The sequence below is a fragment of the Canis lupus genome, chromosome 31, assembly GCF_003254725.2.
Source record: "Canis lupus dingo isolate Sandy chromosome 31, ASM325472v2, whole genome shotgun sequence".
NCBI classification, from domain to species: domain Eukaryota; kingdom Metazoa; phylum Chordata; class Mammalia; order Carnivora; family Canidae; genus Canis; species Canis lupus.
The window spans coordinates 11,073,293-11,095,617 of record NC_064273.1 but is presented as its reverse complement, the minus strand read 5'-3'; the positions used below and the strand labels follow the sequence as shown (position 1 = coordinate 11,095,617).

The 22,325-nt window shown below is 36.1% G+C and overlaps 1 protein-coding gene across 12 annotated transcripts in view; it reads left to right on the top strand.

Annotated features, from left to right (window-relative positions):
• ROBO2 (roundabout guidance receptor 2) overlaps positions 1–22,325 on the top strand; it is a 1,648,622-nt gene that overhangs the window by 353,275 nt on the left and 1,273,022 nt on the right. For 4 of the 12 annotated variants that reach the window (XM_049104697.1, XM_049104695.1, XM_049104692.1 and 1 more), the window contains exon 1: positions 20,701–21,225. The exons of 1 other annotated variant lie outside the window; for it this stretch is intronic. In XM_049104697.1, the coding sequence (XP_048960654.1) occupies positions 21,096–21,225 (130 nt within the window). In that variant the 5' untranslated portion in view covers positions 20,701–21,095. Of the gene's footprint in view, positions 1–20,700; positions 21,226–22,325 lie in introns of those variants that run through there. 7 more of the 12 variants (XM_049104698.1, XM_049104694.1, XM_025449684.3 and 4 more) reach the window with 5 other exon arrangements.

Genomic DNA, 22,325 nt, shown 5'->3' with positions numbered 1-22,325 from the left:
GAAAGCCTCGTGGTTTGCTCTAGAGCAAGTTATCAACATTACCCCTGCTAAGTTTGAGGCTTCCATATGGAGAGAGCACACAAAGTTCTAGGCCTAATATCTTTTATTTCAACCTACAGAGTTCTGCCTTTTTGTAGATATGCTCCATGTAAGATGCAATATAACATAGTAGTTAAAAGGATCAGAGCCATGTTAGCTGGAGTCAAATTCCACTCCACTGTTAATAAGCTGAGCGCCCTGAATGAAATGAAATTGTAATAGCATCTACCTCTTAGATTGCAGGGATTAAATGAGTTAATACATAAAAAGCAATGAGAACAATCCCTGCCATAACAAAAGGACTCAAGAGTCAGCTATTGCCATTTGAAAATAGTTCTTCTCCAAAAAATAATTATTTATTAAAAAGTTTCAAAACTGCAGGAGATAAGTTGCTTTCTACATTTCTCTGTCTTCTTTTTCCATAATCCAAATTTAGAACCACAGAAAACACTTCATACATATTTTTTAAAAAAATTTTGCATACATATTTTTTAATTGGTCTTCTCTTAAAAACAATCCAGTTAAACATATTTAAATAAAATGATTGGGGAGGAAGCAGGCTAGTGATGGTGATACTAGTAAGCAGGTGATGTTTGCACCACACAGATCAACTTGGTAACATGGGTACACCTCCACCACCTACCTGAATGCTGCCAGTCAACCATCAGAAAACTATATATCTTTCTGTTTCCTTCACTGTTAGAGAAACATTTCCAGTAAGTGTTAATTAAGAAGCTATGGTGGATGGGGTATTTTGTCAAACATGATAAGAAACAAATGTTTAAGTTGTAACCTTTGCCCTTAAAGAATGTTGACTCTTTGGTGTACCTGTTCTCCCCTACCTGGTGCATGATGCTTTGAAAGGACCTGTGCGATGTTCTCAGTGACTGTGAGCAAAGTGAACAGTGTGCTTTATCCACCTGAATGATCTGAATATTAAGTTTACAGTGAAAGCACCAGGAATAAATAATCAACCACACTTTCTAAACTAGAATGAAAAAGCCATTTGTGCAGTTGAGAGAAATTTTACAGCTAGAAGATAATTTTTAAGTATTTTAAAGTATCATAGGGCATATGATTCCCTCAATTTCTCTCTGCTTCTCTTTTTTTTCTATTTTCAAGCCAAACTTACCATCACATTTTTCTGTCTTTTTAAAATTTTTATTTAAGTTCCAGCTGGTTAATATACCTGTTTATTTCAATTTCAATCATTGACCTGGTTAGTTTACCTTGTTACATATAACCATGGTAAAGAACAACACAATTTAATGAGTTCTTGAAGATGAACCTTCTGAATGTTATCTGTCAGTTCTTGATTTTTTTTTTTTCAGATTGTTTTGGTTTTGGGTTTGTTATGACACTACATTTTTAAAAGACATCTCTAGATTATATTTTTTTTAAGAGGAAGAAAACAAAACCCTGATGTATTATAGCTCTCTCACAAGAGAAAAAGAAACTGTACAAGGGTATTAAACTGTAGGCAATCAGGAATAGCAATAACATATAAACTAGAATACAGAGACCCTTACAGTTTCACTCGTCAAGCTGGCTTTTTGGCCGCTAGCATGTGTTAGTATGGGAATTAGAAAGGGTGCCCTTCTAAAGGGCAAAATAAATGTTCATAAAAATCAAACACTTTCATCAAGTAACTGAATCTAATCCCTCAAATGACCGAGAAGCACAGGCAGGGAGTCCTTCCCTTGCTAGGCAGAAATGACACTAGAGGCCAAAGGGGCCAGATTGAACCAGAAACTCTGCAGGCCCATATGCCAGGAGGTGAGTCAGAAAAGGTGTTACATGCAAAAGGGAATAGAAGTAACAGTTCAGGCTGGTGTGCAGGAATAAGGTTTTGAATCCAAAAAGAAAAGGAACAAAAAAGCATGTTAAAATCAGGAGGGCAAGGAAAGGCCGAGCAGAGGCAATCTGATTGACTGATGATGGATTGGCTAGAATATCATTAGATAGCAGTTGTTGCTTTTGTGAGCCGTAGAGATCTGAGCAGGGTGGCCCTGCTAAAAGGGCAAGGACTTTCACCTTTCCAACCTTTGGTAAGGTCAGAATTTCCCTGGATTTGCAAGGTCAAGAACACATTTCTTTTAGCTTAAATTCTATTACTTCCGATTTTTATTTTACCATCACTTGACTTTTCTTTCACATATTCAATTCAGATAGTTTAGAAGAAAATCCCTTAAAATCTCAGTGACTTGTAACAAAGCATATTTCTTGATCATGATGTACAGGTAAGGGATGAGCAGGGGCATGCAGATGGCTTTGCTTCCTAAAGCACTCAGAGATCCAATATAGCTGAAGCTCCATCACCCTAGAGCTATACTCTCTGGAACACTAGGCCTCTAAAAGTAGAGACCTATTGTTCTGTCTCTATTGACTGCTGCAACCAGAATTGATCCACGTCATTTCAACTCACATACCATTGGCCATTTCCAGTCATGTGGCTCCATTCAATTCCCAGAAGACTAGGAAATATAGAAAACATGTGAAATATTTGGTGAATATTAATGTCTTTGCCTTAGGGAGGAAGACTAGGCATTGTCAGTTAGAGATTTAAAGACGTCATATGTGATGGGATAAATCCATTTAATGGAGTAGCTTCAAGAGGGTCATCATTGGGCTGATGGTTTAACTTGCTTTAAATGGTCCATGTAGCCATTGTCCAGTTTTTTGGCAGATGTCACTTTCCACTCAGTTCATTTCCCCAGATGCCTTTTTGTGATTTTTGAACTTACTTTTTGCATACTGGAGTCAGTAATTCCAAGCACCTGCTCTAACACATGAGGGTAATATGCTTCTTCATATTGCATAGCAGTTGTAGAGATAGAATTATTTTTAAGTAGCATATTGTGACAGATAGAATATTTGTCTGTAAATGTATATATATAAATATATATAAATATATATGTATATAAATATGTATATATATATAAATATATATATATATTTAGAAATACCTTTCATGAATTTTCACCTGGGCTTTAGCATTGTAGGTAATAGCCAATGATCAAGTGGATCTAGACAAAAGCATTTGCATCCTAATTATGAATTTGGTGCTTCAGTAAAGAATCACATAGAAGTGAAAAACAGGTTTGATGAAGAGTAACTTTTGACCTCTTCCTCAAATGAGTGATGAGGATTCTAAGACCTATTGTTTATAAACAGTTTGATATTACCGTAATGTGTCTCTTGGTGAAGATGAGAGGTAGAATTCAGGAGGCCATTGATCAAGATGAGGCTTTCTGACTCAGCATAGGAAGAGATGTTCCTTGAATAAGGTCAAATTTAAGCTGCGGCTCAGGTTGAGGTTCTTTCTTTCTTTCTTTCTTTCTTTCTTTCTTTCTTTCTTTCTTTCTTTCTTTCTCTTCTTTCTTTCTTTTAGGTTGAGGTACTTTAGAAGGATATTTGGGCAACCTATAGGATCTCAAAGCAAGAATCAATTGACCTTGACTCATGTACTTCACCAGTAATGTGAATTGAACACAATAACTTAGACTCTAATATTCTTAATTTAAATTGTTTCTTAAAAACATGTGAATCTCAATTCAGAGATTAACTTCCTTTCCTCTGGTCTAGCCAGTGGTGATGTTGATTTGGAGGTGTGGGGATAGGATAGCAATAGTCATACTGGTTTCTTTTCTTTATCTTTCTTTCTTTCTTTCTTTCTTTCTTTCTTTCTTTCTTTCTTTCTTTCTTCTCTTTCTTTCTTTCTTTCTTTCTTTCTTTCTTTCTTTCTTTTTCTTTCTTTCTTTCTTTCTTTCTTTCTTTCTTTCTTTCTTTCTTCTTCTTTCTTTTCTTCTTTCTTTTATTTCTTTCTTCCTTTTTCTTTCCTCCTTTCTTTTAAAAATATTTTATTAGTTGTTTATGCCAGGTTGTTCTGTTAAATAGTATGTAAATCGTTCCCTTGGAAAGTTGAATGCTTTGGGGAGAGATGATAGAAGCACACTGCTGAACACAAAGCAGTAACGACTGGAGATCTAAATGTAACAATCTGCTACCCAGATGGCTTTCACGAGGTTAAGATCTTGATCCATTTTTTAAATTACAAAACCTAAGTCGTAGAAATTATCTGTATAGTTCAGGGAGAATGGAAATTTGAAATACCAAGAGAATCAAATTTGGTGATGAGTCTGTGTGAAAATGCTTTGGCTGTACATAACAAACTGGTAAATAAATGTAAAGTCACACTGTATTTATTAAAATTGTACATCTTTTTATGCTTCCCTGATTCATTAAAAAAAAATCTAGTCCTGAAAAAAATGTATTTCAGAGAGAGAGCACACAAACTGGAGAGGGACAGAGGGAGAGGAAGAAGCAGACTCACCACTGAACAGGGAGCCTGACATGGGGGTTGATCCCAAAACCCTGGGATCATGACCTGAACCAAAGGCAAATGCTTAACTAATTGAACAACCCAGGCACCTCAGTCATACAGGTTTCTAATAGCCACCCAGACTATGCTTATGGGTACTTTCTTAAAAGATGTGTGGATATGGAGACAAAACTTGCTACTGCTGGTATATAATCTCTGCTTTCAAAAACTTTTCATTTTTCTACAGCATATATGTAAATAAGGAATTATAGTATTGTTGTAAATACTATAGTAAATGTATATCCCTGTTTCCAACAGCTGAATAGCTTCCATTGTAGTAGGGTTATAAAAGAATATTTTTTATGACTCAACATTTAAAAACTCATGGATGAAATTAACATATATGCCATTATGTTAGAATTTCCTGTGTGTGTTTGTGTATCATCTGTACGTCTTTAATAGCTTGAGTGAAAAGGGAAATTATAGTTAAAAAGGTCTCATCTAGAAGATACTAAAAGTTGAGTGACTTGTGTTTAGATTCTGAGTTTATCACTTATCATGCCCATAACTGCTGATATAACTGAATAAATTATCTGATCTTTCTGAGCTTGCTACCTCATTTTTTTTTAATTTTTTTTTTAAATGAGGTTGGGGAAGGAGGAATATTGAATTTCTACAGTCACTGCACTTCTTTAGCTTAAAAATTCGGTGATTTTGAGGACTGGGTTACAGGCACTGGGGGGGGCACTTGATGGGATGAGCACTGGGTGTTATACTAGATGTTGGCAAATTGAGCTCCAATAAAAAGTTATATATATATATAATGGAAAGAAATGGTGATTTCAGGATCAAAGTAAGGGATGCTTGGGTAATATTGAACTCCAGAAGTTTTTTCAAGGCATATCTTGCCCTTAGTGGCCTTGGGCCCAACTCCATCTTCCAAATCCCAATGCAAACACAGTCGTAGCCACTCATAAAACACATTCCCATCTGTGGGGGGCTGGAAAATCTTTCACTAAAAGGTTACCTCAAATAGGTAGAATCTTGGAACCTATGAATGCTATCCTCTTTGGGAAAAGAACTTGAGAAAAGATCATCCTGGATTATCCACATGGGCCCTTAATCTAATGGAGAGTCCGTATGAGAGACATACTAAGGAGAACAGACACACAGGAAAAATGGTGTGACAATGGAAGCAAAGATTCAAGTGGTGTAGCCCTAAGCCAATGAAGCAAATTTATGCTGACAACCACCAGAAACTAGAAGAGAAAAAGGATTTTCCCCTAGAGCCTCCAGAAGAAATATGGCCCTGTCCTACTAGCATAGCATCTTGATTTCAGTCTTCTGGTCTCCAGAACTATGAGAAAATACATTTCAAGCCACAAAATTTATGGTAATTTGTTAGAATAACTAACAAACAATTTCTATGTTTTTCTCAGTTAATTCCTGCCTCCCTTCCTCCATTAATACCAGTTGGAATCCTACCTACCTTCAGTATCGCTTTCTTAGTTAAAATCTTTTGGTTATTCTCACCCCCAACAATAAGTATTAATATTGCCTTCTTCTTTTCCCTATGGTATTTTATTTATGTCTGTTAAAAGACTTCTAATATTCCATTATTTACCTTTTTATCCTGACTCAGTGCTTACTTGATTACTGGAATAGAGTCAGCATTGCATTAGTATTTCCTGTGGAAATATGGGACCATGACCCATTAATGCTGGAATGGGGCCATTTTTTGAGCAATTACATATAGTGCCCATGCCTAAGCTCCCAAATATCTGGCTTCCTACTTGGAAATTGCTTTATAGATTTCATGTCTTAAAACTGGTAAGGGGAAGGCTTAATGGAATAAGAGTGACAGGAAAAAAGAGAAAATCAAAAAGCAACTTTAAATACTAGAGTTACATTAATATCTCATTCATTCACTTAAAGTCTCTAGAATCATAATTGTCACATTATTTTTACTTATTTACATCATACTTTGTTTATAAAAAAGGATCTTGTCTATATATGGTATGATTTCAAGTATGTTGAAATTCTGGAAAATGCACAATTATGGGGACAATAAAAAGATCATGGTTGCCAGGGGTTGGAGAGGAGAACAGGGAAAGCACAGAGCACTTTTAGGGTAATGAAAATAATTTGTCTGATACTACAATGATGGATATGTCATTATATGTATATCCAAACCCTTGGAATGTACAACAATAAGGGTGAACTCTTATGTATTTTGTGGTCTTTGGGTGATGATAGTGTGTCAATGTGTCATGATTGTATGCAGTGTACCCCTCCGGTGGGAGATGTTGATAATGCACTCTATGCACATGTGGGGCAGAAGGTATTTAGGAAATAGCTGTGCCTTACATTTAGATTGGCTGTGACCTAAAGCTGCTCTAAAAATAATAGTAATAATAATAAAAAGGAGAGATGTGAGGAGATGTGAAATATTAAGGAGTATATCATCTGTAGCAAAATTTGAGGCACCAGAATGAATCATTCAGGTGGCATATCCCCTCAAGCCCTTTAGTCAGTTCACAAAGGCCATTGTCTAATATTGGGTATGTAGCATGGTATGTGGGATGGCCTTAGGTGCAAGAATCCGAGCCTTTATGATTTCTAATGCTTTGGAGAAAACACAGACAACACTCCTTTTATAGATGAGGAAATTGATGCTTCAAATAGCAACAGAGTTTTTGAGAGCAAGTTACTTTGCTTCTCTGAAACTGGATTTGATCAACTATAAAAGGAAGGGTTGATGCACTTATTTGGGGAGGCTGCCCACCCTAAATCCTTTAAAAAAAATTGGTTCCCATTGACACATCATGCTTATACTTGAACACTCCATCTCTCTGACTGCCTCTAAGTAAACCAGGAGTGAGGTACTATTAGACCATCCAAATGTTAATTTTTATCACATGGAAATTACTCATTTTATAGTTATGCTGAAGCAGCGTTCTGCCTTAAAACTATACCCATGTTGCAAGGTATGTCACTTATTGCTTGAGCTTAAAAATATTTTTTAAATCACTTTTTAAAATGGTGCCCAATTATCTTTTTACAGAGAGGAAAATGATGTTTTATAGCTTCAGCTTTAGGAATTATATTTAGAAGAAAAGGAAAAAAAAAGATCAAAGTGCTTTGGAAAGAAGAAAGCTTATTTCTTACCTTATAAAATATCCCACTTGAGACAAACATTTAAAAATATATTTAATTCTCAAAGGAAGCTTTTGAGAAAAATATAAGCAAATGAAGGACTGTGATTCAAAGAGAAATTGTGTTTCAATCTAGTGTTCTAGTTTCTTTCTGAATGCTATAACATATACATTTTAAAAGGATAACAGTGATAAAAAAAAAGAGATACAATGGACAATGATCATATGGATTGTCTGACTTTATTTTCATAGAGATAATGTTTAAGATATATCTTAAAGTGCTAACCCCAGATAGATGCTATCAGGGACTGGAGTTAGTGCTCTCTGGGAAAATCCTTGTTCTCAGGCTGAAACATAGGAATAAGACCCGTGAGATAATTCAGGCGTCTTCAGATACACCATCATGAAGGCACTATAAGCTTGAGTTTCTTTCTAAGTCATTTAATTGTTTAGCAAAACGCAGTGCAAAATACTCTGTGCAAAGACCTGTCCTAGATTCTATAGAGGTTAGAAAGATGAGTTATATTGGCTTACACAAAGGTGAGAGAAGGAGCCAAATGGAAGAGGGAAAACAGAGTGATAGAAGTTAATGGAGATCAGAGTGAAGCATGTAGTAGAAGTCTGGATCATGCACAGTCTAGGGAGTTTGAGGTTCCAAAGTAAGAGATTGGCGTTAAAGGTCATGTCTCCAGATTATGTCTCTGGGAACTTTATTTTGAGTTCTATTCTGGAATCACGGAACAGAGATAATATTTGAAATATTTCCTCCAAGTAAGTGATGTGGATCCAGAAGGTGTCACTAAGATGGATTCAACCCCTTGACAATTATTCAACAATTCAAAGTTAAAGGATGCACAGAAGGGGAGAAGCCTAACATTCTTAAGAGTACATACTCTCTGCCAGACACATTTAATCTGTTATCTCATTTAACTCCAACACAAATCCATGAGATATATGCTGTTTTAAAATTAAGAATATGAGACACACAGAATGATTAAATAAGTTAACCAATGTCCCACTGCTGGAGTAGTAGAACCAGGATTCCTTATTCTTTTTTATCCCTATCATGACAATTTCCAGAGAGATGCAGTATCAAACTTTGTCATTATTGTTTAGGTTTATGACTAGATTAATGTTTTCAGAGTAACTATAGTTTCACTATGCCTCTGCCAGGGGCAACCTAGAGTCTCTGATCTGTAGGCAGTATTCTCCTTTAATTAGAATCTCTAAGTGTTTGCACTTCATTTCTTTGTTTAACAAATATTTACTGAACTGCTTCTATGTTCCAGGTAACTATTCAGGTGTTGTAGACAAATACATCAGTGAACAAAAGTCACAAAATGTCTGTTCTTACAGAGCTTACATTCTATTTTAGAGGGAGCTAGGAAATAAAAACAAAGCACAATAAAGAAGTAACACGTATATCAGGTTAAAATTAATACATGTTATGATAAAAATGAAAAACAAATATCCAGCAAGATAAGGGGGTTCTGGAGTAATAGGAGTAAGAATGCAGATCATGATGCATGGGTAGATATCATTTAGAAGGGGAAAAGTGAGCAGAAACATGAAACAAGTGAGGGATTTAATAATGCTGAAGTATCAGAAATAAAAGACCTTAGCTTTCAAAGAATACTAAGGACACAGAACAAACAATTCTAAGGTGACATATCTGGATTCTTTGAATGCTAAGGTGGCCAGTATGGCTGGTGCAGAATGAATGTTGGAGAAAGTAGGAGAAGACAAGGTCAAATTGGATTGCGGAGGGATAGATCATGAAAAACATTCTAGGTTACTATGTAGGCATTGGATTTAATCTGAGTTAAATGGGGAGGTGATGTAGAATTTTTAGAAAATGTGTGATATGACTTTAGTTTTTAGAAGATTATTCTTTCTCCTGTGTTGATAAAATATGTCAGAAGGAAGTGGAGTAGAGTTGAAGTAAGAAGTAGTTGACTCTTACAATAAAAGCTGAAAGGTGTGACTCAGACCGGGGTGGGGATAGTGGAAGGAGGGGAACTTACTGGATTCTGGATATTTCATAAATATCCGTCCAAAAGGTTTGAGATGGATTTCATGCATGGAGTTGAGAGAAAAAGAAGATTTTAGAATGACTCCAGGATTTTTTTCCTGAACAACTAGAAAACTGAAATAATCACTAAATAAAAGGAAAAGGCTACAGAAATATGACTAGGAGGAAAGGCCAAGAGTTTTTTACTAGTTAATTTTTTTTTAAACAGGTTGAGTTTGAGATACTTACTACTTACGTATTAGTTGTCTACTGATACATGACAAATCACTACAAACTTAACAGCTTAAAATAACACGCACATTATTAATTCATATTTTTCTAGGTCAGAAGTCCAGATGGGTTCTCTGCTTAGGGTTTCACAAAGCCAAATTCAAGACCTCATCTAAACTGGGCTTTTATCTATAGGTTCTGGGAAAGAATCCATTTCCAGGTTCATTGAGATTGTGGGCAAAATCTGGTTCCTTGTAATTGTGAGACTGAGGTCCCCATATCCTTGCTGGGCTTTTATCAGAGGAGTCAATCTCTAGTAATTGTTCATGATTCCTCCATCCTCAAAGACAGTAATATTCCATCAAATCCTCTTCTTGCCTCAAATCTCTCTGACTTCCCCATCTGCCTTCCTCTTCTGCTGCCCCTTTGGGAAAGCTCTCTGCTTTTAAAGATCTGTAGTCATTGGATTAGGTAATTTTTCTTTTTACAATACTAGAACATAATCATTAGAGGAGTAATAGTGGAAGTGGGAGAGGACGAATGGGTAAAGGTTATGGGAGTCATCTTAAAATTCTCACTACCATTACATCCAAGTATAGATGTTGAATAAGAAGTTAGATGTATGTGCCTAGAGTTTGACAACAAGGTGTCAGCTAGATTTGGAAGTTTGTGTTTAAAGTCTTGATTTCTATCTTCCCTACAACCTCCTTCAGAAGTTGGGGGTAAGTTGCTAAGTAACACTCAGCCATAGGTACCGATGGAGCTATTGACACAAGGTCAGACATTTCTATTACCTACAAATTACCTTATTACCTACAAATTACCTAAAAGAAACATTTCAGTGACTTATTTCATTGGGCAGATCTAATAGGAATGTCTTGCTTGCAGTGATATGGACTTTTCTGCCTAGAATGTTTGGTTGCCATTATTTATAAAAAATCTACTTCAACTTCAATGGCAGATTAAGGTTGTTCCCTAAGTTATTAATTTGCTCCATCCTAAATGGTGTCCATTGTTCTCATCAACTTTTAAATAGAACTATGTCAAAGAAAAATTGCACTCAATATTTTTTTCCAATAAATCTAGTGCTAAAATTTAGCACCCATAGAAGCAGAAACCAAGCTGCTCTGTGTGAGATATATTGAGCATGTCCTCTGGATGGAATAGTAAGTAGTTAGGAAGAAAGCACTAGGACTTTTATCACTCATCATCTGGTGAATTAATTAACCTGAGGCTTGACTAATGGGAAGCTATTTTGCTGTTAAGGGTGATTAATTAACTAATTCTCCTACTTGGGAATTAGTGCTTATATATGCACATACGCATATATATATGTATATTAATGTATCAGTGTGTGTATATATATTTTGCACTATTAGGCATGATTATTTAAAATAGTATTTTCGGGTTGTTTTAAAATAGTATAAATAATTTAAAATAAAAGCAAAGGAATTGCCTCTTCCCGGAAGTTTCAGAAGCTAATGAATAGTCCCCATGGTCACATTAAATTGACATCCAACAGAAAAGGAAATAGAGCCAGGTGACTCTTTTCTTGTCAAAATCATTAGCTTAATGGTAGAGGACACAGGACAAATGAACTGTAGAAGCAATTGTGAGCCATACTTTTGTCATATGACAAACTCTTCATCTCAGCGATGGGAACTAGGTGGGTGGGGATACGAAGGGGGAGAGTATTATGAACAGCTGCTAGATCATTTCTGTTATCTTTAGTTCAGTCTGAATTAAGAAGAAAGAAAAAAATGAAGAATGTCTTGTGCTTTAGGATGAATAAATATTGTTGAATCAGATGTTAAGATTGTCTTTAACAAACTTAATAGCATCCAGAAATCAAAAGGAGGGAGATTACTTAGATGATAATGGATCTGAAATTTGTATTCAAGAAAAACAAATTATTTGGCCTGAGGGGGCCATGGGGGTGAGACTCAAGGGGGGGGCAGCTATTTCTTAACGTTCAAAACATTGTCCTGATAAAGAAAGAAAATATTTGCTCAGCATTACATTAAAGAGTAGGGTTAGAACGACTGACTGGAAATTAAGAGCAACTAAAACATTTGAGATGAATGTAAGAATGGTTTTTCTAAGAAAAAATAATCAGAATCTTTTACTTGAATTATTTAAGTCAAAGCTAAGACACCACTGATGAGGAATGTTTGTACTCTCTTCTTTATTAACTAGGTGATCTTTCATCCTGATCTGACTCTGAGATTCTATGAGCCTATGAAGCTAGTTTTATTGCAGACTTGATTTCATCTCATTACATATGATAATACAAGCCTCTAAAGTACTAAGGGTTAGTGTATTAGTAGTTAAAAATTACTACTAAAGTGTTTTTTTTTAACATCTCATATTTATCTATCATGATACCCATGCGAGAGACTGCTAGTTTTTCCCTAAAACCTATTCTCCCTTTTTCTCAAAGAAATGAAACCGCAGCATTTTAGCTGATCACATACCCAGAATGAAGACTTCACTTTGCAGCTTCTTTTATCTGGATTAAACAAAAATATGGCCAATGTATTGCAAACCAAAGTGACATGTGGCAATTTTCCTAAAGCTTTCTAAGAGACAGCTGCTTCCACCTCTGTCATTTTTCTCCCTTTATTGTGTCCTCCTTCCTGCTGACATGATGTCTGCAGGTGAAGAGAACCTGTTGGATCATGAGTTGCTTAGGATATGTAACGAAGAAATTGGAGACTGGTGTTAAATGTTAACTGTTCTAACTACACACACACAGGTAACTATATATGAGGTGATGGGAACGTTAATTAGCTTTCTTGTGATGAACACTTTACAATGTATATCAAATCATCAAGTTGCACAACTTAAAGTATACAATTTTAATTGTCAATTATATCTCAATAAAATGGGGGAAGGAGGACCCTGAATCCCACAGAACTGCATGAAGCAAAACTCAATGCTTGGATCCAAACTTTTTCATGAGAGAAAAAGAAATTGTTTTTTATACTACAGCCATTTTTTGTCCATGACACTTAAAACTTAATTCTATACTGATATATAGCTGCATAATAGACTTACAGCTATTCCTATAATAATTCCTGGTTGATCACTGGAATTCATCATAGAAGGTAAAGATATTGCAAAAATAGTTATATATTTCTTAAATATTACTTTTAATTTGTTTAAATGTTGCACTTGGGATACCTGGGTGGCTCTCCCTTTGGCTCAGGGCATGATCCCAGAGTCCCGGGATCGAGTCCTGCATTGGGCTTCCTGCATGGAGCCTGCTTCTCCCTCTGTCTATGTCTCTGCTTCTTTCTCTCTCTGTGTTTCTCATGAATAAACAAAATCTTTTTAAAAATTGCACTATTTTTAAGCTTGTAAATAATCTGAAAATTGTATTTTATTCGCTTTTTTCAAAAAAAGCAAAGTTAGCTATGTAATAATGTATCTTGTGTCTTCAACCTTAACAATATGGACACTTTTCCTTGGAAAATCTACCATGTAACCAGAAACTGAACCAACACTATAATATTCCTGGGATCTCAAGAATACTCTGGGAGAGATGTATTGTATGTATCAACCATATATATTAATACATACTCTACAGACATTCCCATGGGAGTCTGCAACCCTGATTTAGTGGCTTTCTAGCTATTCAGATAGAAAGAATACTTAGAGTTTATATCTTTGTGGGAAGGAAGGAATATCCCATGTTAGAGTAAATTTATTATAAAGTACTAGAAGGAAATAATATTTCTTTAATAAACATCCTATTGATATCTCCTATAGATATGAAATGTTTTATGTAATTGATGTAGCATAGCCAATAGACCATGGCAAGCTTTCCAGCACTGTCCTTTAAATGAACTTTATGTAAGCTGGAGAAAATATCTCAGATGAAAATAAAGTACATTTTATAGGTTCAGACATGTTTACATAGATTCCAAGGCTCATTCACCAGAAAATCACTAGGATCTCTTCAGGACCCATATTCTGCCTTCTTTATAGAGAATTCATGTAATCATTTGCAGCTTAGGTTAAATGTGAGTTAACATAGGCTAGAAATTAATTTAATTTTTTCATGAATTCCCTAAACATACTGAATTTCATTCAAAGCATTTTACACATTAATTTTATTTTATTGATACACACATGAACATAACAGATTAGGTGTTATAAAGCAAACCCAGATAAACTTTTCCTTTAAAGATTGTTATTGAACACTGCATTATCAGAGATACCTGGAGCAGGGTGTTTTTGTTGTTGTTGGTTGTTGTTGTTGTATATCTACATATACATATATCTCTATGCCCAACATGGGGCTTGAACTCATAATCAAGAGGTGCATGTTCTACTGACCGAGCCAGCCAAGCACCTAGAGGAGATGTTTTTAAAACACATATGCCCAGCTCCCACATGTGAGTTGCTGAATCAACCCCACACTTGTATCCTAATAAATGCCCTTTTTACAAAGGAATGGAATCCCCAAATTTCAGCTGGTCACTTGGCTCTCAGAAAGAAAGCTTCACTCTGCAGCTTCTTTTGTAGCTAGCTTTGGCCATGCAATGTCTTCATGCAAGTGTACCCACCAACATTTGGAATCAATCTTCATGGCTTCTAATTAGCAAGAATTTAGGTGCTGACTGAAATCCTCCCCCTATAGGACACTGACAGGTCTTGGCATGCCCTCAATTACTGTGAGCTATTAAAAAGTCTGAATAGAATCACTCTTCAAAATAAGTTTATGTGGAGTAAAACATCAAGCTGCCTTTCTCATTAGAAGATTTTTTTAAGTTTATTTATTTATTTATTATTATTTATTTATTTACTTATTTGAGAGAGAGAGAGTGCATGAGTAGGGGGACAGTCAAAGAGAGAGAGAGGAAGAAGCAGACTCCCTGCTGAGCAGGGAGTCCAATGTGGAGCTTGGGGCTCTGAGATCATGACCTGAGCAAAAGGCAGACACTTAACCAACTGAGCCACCCAAACACCCCTCTCAGTAGAAGTTTTTGAAAGCATATTATGAAGTAAAACCACAACTAGAAACCACCAATAAAGACATATAGGGCTCAACTCGGTTTTTTATTTTATTTGTTATGAACAGTGAACAATGCCAAAAATAAAATGCAATATTAGGAGTTCATTTGAAAGTTCAACCTGCCAGTTTGTGCTGATCTCTTTACAGATTCAGCCCTACCTTGTTGTCTCCTAAACTATAGGCTGATAGGAGGAGCGCTGCTGTGACTGCAGCCTGGTGAGCCCTAGGTATGGCAGGGTCTTATATCAGAGAGAATCAGAGATGTTCACTCTGTAGAAATCACTGGCAAAAGAAAAAGGATATTTTGAAATATATCTCAATAACTGAAAACAAACAATTTTTTTCTTTTAGTCAACTACAGATTCAATTGACCAGAGTTAATTTTGCAACTGAAATACTTATACAGTACACATTTGATCTGGTACATATGTAACTGTACTAATTTGACCTTGGAAATGAAATTAATATATATGCTACCTTTTACAAAAAAAATGTTTCTCTTAGTCTGTGGAATGATTTGAATTTATAGCAGGCTGTAGGGAAATATTATAGTGTATTATATATAATAGCTCATCGTTTCTGTTTAAGGAAAACATGACCTTGAAACATTCAGATTTGTGTTTTGACTTGTCAAAATAGAATGTTAAAGGATTAGAGTAATACCAAAGCAATTAATGACAACCGTGTATGTATGTATACATATATTAATGAACTTAGATCTGGACTTTCAAGTTATCAAGTTAATACTGTGACTAATTTATAACTCTCTTAGCAGGATTAAATTCCTGCTAAAATTTTATTCTGATGGTTTATTAATGGAGTATATAAATATATTAATAATAGTACAACCTGTAGTTAGTAGAGAATAATCATTGGTATCTTTTTAATACAGAGAGTAGTTGTAGAGCCAGACAGCTCAGTTTGCCTCAGTGATGTTCTCTGGTGTTTAGAGTAACAAAGAGACACCAAGAATTTCTGTACAAGAAAGATTTTTACTGATATATATGTGCATCACCGAGCCCCTTCCAGCACTCCAGTCAAGAAAATCTACCACTTCTTTGTCCTGATGTAAGGTGTTCAGGGAGATGAGTGATTCTTTGTAGGTGAATTAGAGTAGGATAAATGGGAGGCTTCCTTTGAAACATAAGAGTATAAATAGGAAACTTTTTGTTAGTGTTGTAGGAGGATGCACTGGTAATGGGTATTCTGTGATTTCTGTCACAGCCTTCTGTCAAGTACACCATTTGTTCTGGTCATACTTAAATGAAACAATGTCTAGAGGAATCATTATCTTATGGTCAAACTGAAGATACCTCAGAGTTTCTCAGCTTTGGCACCATTGACATTTCAGGCCGAGTTTTTCTCTGTTGTGGGCATCGTCCTGGTCATTATAAGATGTCTGGCAGCAACACTGGCCTCCAGCCACTATATATGCTAGTAGTTTCCACTCTCCATTATGACAACCAGAAAATGTCTCAGAACATTAAAAAATGTCCCCTGGGGTGGGGGGTGGGGGTATAACTGCCCCTGATTAAGAACCACCTAGTTACCTAATACCAAAGTCACAGAATTTTCAGCAAAGGGGTTCACTGAGTCTGTAACCACATGTGATATAAGGACTATAATTTATGAGATTTAAAAAAAAGTATTGATATAAAAATAAACTAATCTTTTTCAAATGCTTACTAACATTTTTTTTGGTTATATTCTCGTTAGAAGATGCTTTATCATATATTTTCAATTGTTAACAGCATAGCAGAATAGCTCACAATACACCATTGTTACCTAGTATTAGAGATTAGTGAGATTTCTTGTTAAGAAAGCAAATAGAACATAAGATTGTATTTATTGCGCATAAATAGAAGATGTTAGAGAGTGTCATTAGAATAGAATAAATAGTGGCATTGAATAAAAATATGTATAATTACAAAGGTATCTAAATTTTGCTTAATGGTGTCCAAGTTGGAGGAAATATTAACCGGTCAGACAAAATCTAATTTATAGGGCAGCCCAGGGGGGCTCAGCGGTTTAGCACCGCCTTCATTCCAGGGCATGATCCTGGAGACCCGGGATCGAGTCCCATGTTGGGCTCCCTGCATGGAGCCTGCTTCTCCCTCTGCCTGTGTCTCTGCCTCTCTCTCTCTCTCTCTCTCTCTCTCTGCGTCTCTCATGAATAAATAAATAAAATATTTAAAAAATCTAATTTATAAAAACATGTTTAAAGAAGAGAGCTGAAACGCTGGAGCAGTGTTCATTCCTTCCTATATATATTTTGTCACCAAATTCTTAAAGATATAAACAGTCTGATGATAGAATCTTATTAAGCTTTGTTTTATTAATCTTAACATACCTAGCATTTTACATGGCTCAAAATATGTAGTTATGAAATATTTTTTGAATTAATGAATTCTGATACTTCCAATGATCTCTTCCTATTTATACTGTTTTAGTTTCACTTGCAAACATGGTCTTGCCTGGGATATTGCTACCTTTCTAAAATTTTTTTTTTTTTTGCTTCTAATTTCATTATCATACCACAGGCAAAGATTTTATTTTAGTTTATTTTGAAAAGTCATTTTGGACCATGTAATATCCTTGACTTAAACTCATAATTGACTCCCTATCACTGAGGAAAACCCTAAGACCTTTGGCAGTAAGCATATTTAAATTTTAATCTAGCTCCTGCCTACCATTGCTACCTCATCTCCCTCTACTCACTCATATACTCAGATGCCTCAGCAATGCGATCTTCCTGGCAGTTCTTGGAAAGAATCAGAGGCTTTCTTGCATCTGTGTGATCCTGCACCTCTTACAATTCCCTCAGCCTGGATTATTCTCTGCCTCTGGTCTGATTTGACCTAGTCTTAAAATATATAAGCATCACTTGATTTTTATTCAAAAGGTCATCTTTTCTGCCTGGAGTGTCCTAGCTGAACCAAGTCTTCCACTACACTTTGTTTTTAATATATACTACCTTTTAGTACTTCTCTTCTGCAGCCGTTCTTAACATTTTTTTTATGACCTACACTAAAATGTTATTATGTTGTATTATAACTGTCCATAAGTCAGGTCTGGCTGGGGTTTAATCTTTCCTTGTGTTTTAGTTTGAGAACATGAAGGTCGTGAAAAAGTTTATTCAGATTGCCTCTCAGATGGCCTTCTCTGGTACCTTCAAGCCACAGACTTCCCTGCAGCTGCCAACAATCTATGGAAGATTCCCTGTCACAGAAACTATAAGAACACCCCCACTCCCGCATCCCCTCCACCCACCCCCCACCCCACCATTTTCTTAGTTTTCCAGCCCTGCTAGCTTTCTATGGTTTTTTCAGCCCCACGCATCAGACTCTGGAAAACAGAAGCAGAATGACAAATTCTAAGGCTATACAGGGTTCAAATCCTGGCTCTGGTCATTTACTCGCTATGTGATATTGAAGAAATAATCATCTGTAAAATGTGAATAATAATGGATTTATCTTATAAGGTTGTTGTGGAAATAATATAACTAAAATATGTAAATAAAGCACTTAATTAGAACCTGGCACATATGGAGTGTTCCATCATTATTTGCTATTCTTTTATATAAAGATGTTATTTAAAAGCAAGCTAGTTTAGAAGGGTTAAGAGCTATTTGGAAGAGAGTATAATACAGTGATTTGCAGAGGTTCAGAGCTGAGCTATATAAGTTCACAATAGCTCTATGATATTGACTAAGTGACTTAAACTCCCTGTGCCTCAGTTTCTTAATGTACCAAATGAAGATCATTCCTCCTATGATCACTGGGTTTTTATATGGATTAAATAAGTTACTACACATAAAATACTTAGAATTGGTAATAAGTTAGCTAATTTATTATCAATAATAACTTAGGTAGGAAGGCATTTTGATACTCATACTTATTTAAAAAGTTGTCTCATGTAGACTGCCACTCCACTCAATATTTCTGTTGCTTCAAACTCTGCTTTTTATTCATTCTCTTTGGTACTCCCGCCCATTTAAAGTTTCCCTTTATCTCTTCTGGTATCTAGAAAGCTTGAGTAGCACTGCAACTTAGCCAGATGAGTCCTAGAGGAGAATGGCTTTCCCTCCATAAGCAAAAGTTATTTGATTCCTCCAATTTCAGTTCAATTCCCCACCACAGAGAGCTGTGGGCTGGTATTTACCAGAGGTCACCAATAGGGAAGCAAAGTTTGGAAATCTAAATTTGAAATTTCCTTAGAGTCAACCTGTCCAACTATATCCCCTGTTGAGGAAGGAGTGCGTTTCCTGTTAACTTCAATCTGGCCCAGGTCCTCTAGAAATGTTTGACATTTCTATCAGCATCCTTTCACCATGTTAAACCCACTTACCATTCTCTTGTTCCACCTAAAGCCCAGATCATTAAAAAAGAAAAACAAAACAGAGCTCACTAATTATGAAAAGTTTTTTTTTTTTTTTTTTTTTTGAGCTGAATGAGCCAAATAGACAGTAAATAAGTTTGGTTCTAGAATCTTCCTCAGAAGATGATGGTGAGGGAATTGGCCAATTCATTTTACCAACATCTGTTTACAAATATTCTGTTGAAGAGAGGGAAAGTTGAAGTAAATAAGATGAAGAATAATGGGTAAAGAGAAAATAGAATTCTGAGTTAAATTTGGGCTTACTATTAGAATATACAGAGACATAGAATTTTAAATTTACTATGTATAAAATAAGCATGCTATGAACTTTTGTCACTTCCTTCAAAAGTTGTCAAATGAAAAGTTGAATACAAGTTAATCATTGTTTCTACACTAAGGGATAACCTGAGACTTTGTTTTGTGTATCCCATAGTAGATTTGATAAACATTGCTTCTTTTACATAAGCAAATTTTAATAACTGTATTTTCAAATTTAAGGTAATTCATCTCAAAAAGGTAAATCATTCTTTTAAAAGTACTTCTTCCAATAACATGATTTGAAAAGGGCAGTTTATCCCATTTTGAAAGTGGTAACATCATAAATTGGTAGTTATCATTATATAGCAATTGATTAAAGTACATAACTGCATAATTCATGCATTGTGGCCCACTGATTAAAGGAATAAGTGACCATATAGATAATACTAAGATGTAGACAGATTTCAGATATTGGCCAGAATGTTTCGATCATGCTAATTCACTTCAGGCGATGAGACTAAATTACTTTTATTTGATTTGCCTGCACCTACCTCGTCTATCGTCTGGGAGCAGAGTTATGTGCCCGGATGTTAATTATCCCCCACCCCACCCCCACCTTGTGATCCGTAATGTTTTCATAAATATAACCAAAAGAGACTGAGAGACCTAGAGAGCTTTTTGTATTTCCATGGTGATGCACACAAACAAGTAAAAAATGTGCTTCCCTGAATGTGATCAGCACAGCCCTCACAGCGGCTGTGTTGGTATTTGCAAAAGTTTGCTTACAGCGTTCACGGTGGGTTCATGCAGGTGACACAGAAATGCCCCAATAAACTGACTTCCATACAGAAGAGAACTGTAACTACTGGGAACTTGCCCTGCCTGTCTTATTGTTGGAGAATAAAAAAAAAAAAAAATCATACACTTACGGTTCTTGCAATAAATATTTCAGACCCTTTTATGAATAATTAGTGCAGCGGCAATCCCCTTTTAATGGCACAAGGTGAAGTGAAGGAAAAATAAAATACATTTGAAGTTCTGCGTCTTGCCCTGCTACACCGCTGGAATCCTCGTCCATGCACACAATAGATTAACTACCCTCTGTGCATACTATATTTTGCTCAGCCCTTAATATTCCGAAGCGGGACTGAAGCAGTCGTTATCCGTGGCGGTTCCTGGGTGATTTTCAAGCCCGGCACTACCCACCCAAGTGGCAGTGACACCGGCTTTCACTGAAGCCTTATTACTCTTAAAAGAGCAATTTGGTTGGTTGCACGGCTATTAGGATCACACAGCAGCCTGAAAGCTGTCAGTACAACTGCTTCTCATCTTTTTCACACAATCCTGACATCCTTTCTCTTTTCTGCTGGACACAGACATTACTGTTTTTATCATTTTCCATCAGGCTCACCCAGAACACTGAGGGATATATTCCCACTGAAAGCAAAGTGAAGATCAGAAATTATTTTATAGCTCCTGGAGCTGGAGCAGAGCTGACTGCGTGCTGAGAGGAGCCGGATCCGTGAGAAATGTAGCTTGGCTCAGGGCTACATCAGGGAGCTGCTACTTCAGCTGTTAAAGATGGCAAAACAACACCTACCTCGGGTTTTTCAATGATTAAGGCTATTTTAATAACCGGGAGGGAAGAGGATGTGAGAAATTTTGTGAAATTAACTTGTGGAAATGTTATCATTAGAGAAAGTGAGGAGAATTACTAGACTTGAACTTTTTCTCGTTTTGATGCTCTTTTTCTCTGGACCAACTCTGAGCAAGCTGACTCGGACCCCCTGGAAAGGAAAACCTTGGAAAGGGGGTAAGTGATGAAAGTTTTGTGTTAAAGATCTAAATGGAGTTAGGAGGGCTGATCAATGGCAACTTGAGGACAGCTAAAGGTAGAGGAACTGCATCTGCTGGAAATCTGATTTTTATTTCGGGAAAGAGGATCTGTGTTGTCGGTGGCTAGGAAGAAGAGTTTTTCTCTGTTATTGATATAAATATGCTTTTGCAATTTTTGGTTTTCCGGGCTATCAGAGCGTTACAAGGATTGTTTCCAGCAGGGAAACTATATAGGGCCAGATGCATGGTGCTGTGGTGCAAGCATATGTGTGGTATCCTTAGGAAGCTGCATTCTTTTTAAAAAGAAATGGGTCCTGAAACTGTTAGCTCCCTGAATTGTTTGGCAGATTTTGTGAAATGGTCAGAGGGGTGCCTGAAAGGGCCATGTGATGAAATGCAGTGCTACCAACGCTAATTTTCTGGCTGACTCTATCAGTGTTGATGTGTTAATAAAGATAAATTGCATTAACTTTATTGAAAAAAAAAAAACCTGCTGAACAAGAACAAGCCTTCCGGTACTTGGAGTATGGAAATCCATTTTCTTCTGCTGTTGAAAAATTATGATGTGATAAGAGAGAATTTGTGATACTTTGACCCTGTCTTTTTGTAAAGTTCAGTTGATTCTGGTTTTCCTGAATGCCATTTGTTTACACTAAACACAAGTTATCAGGGTATCTGTGCTGTGAATCTTGTAAGCCAAGATGATGCTGCAGAAAATATCCCATAAAAGACTTTCTGAACTGTGTTTGCATGTTTTGGGAAAAATCTTGATGGGAGATATCAGAGGATTTTGCTTTGCAGGAGCATTCTTTTCCACTAACATTTCTCTCAGCTCTGGAAATGTCTGGGTTTCCCCACCTTTGCTTTACTGTCAATGGTATGATGTGAGGTTAAAGAGAAGCATGAACATTAACAAGAAGTTTTAATAATTTATCACAACATCTCAGCAGGATCTTCTAAATACAGGAGCCCCTTCAGTTTGATCTTTCTGTTTCTCCTTTTGTTGCATTAAAGATATTACAAATCTTCCACCTATAGTACCTTTGAGGGAAAAGTTCCAACAGGCACTTAGCTTAG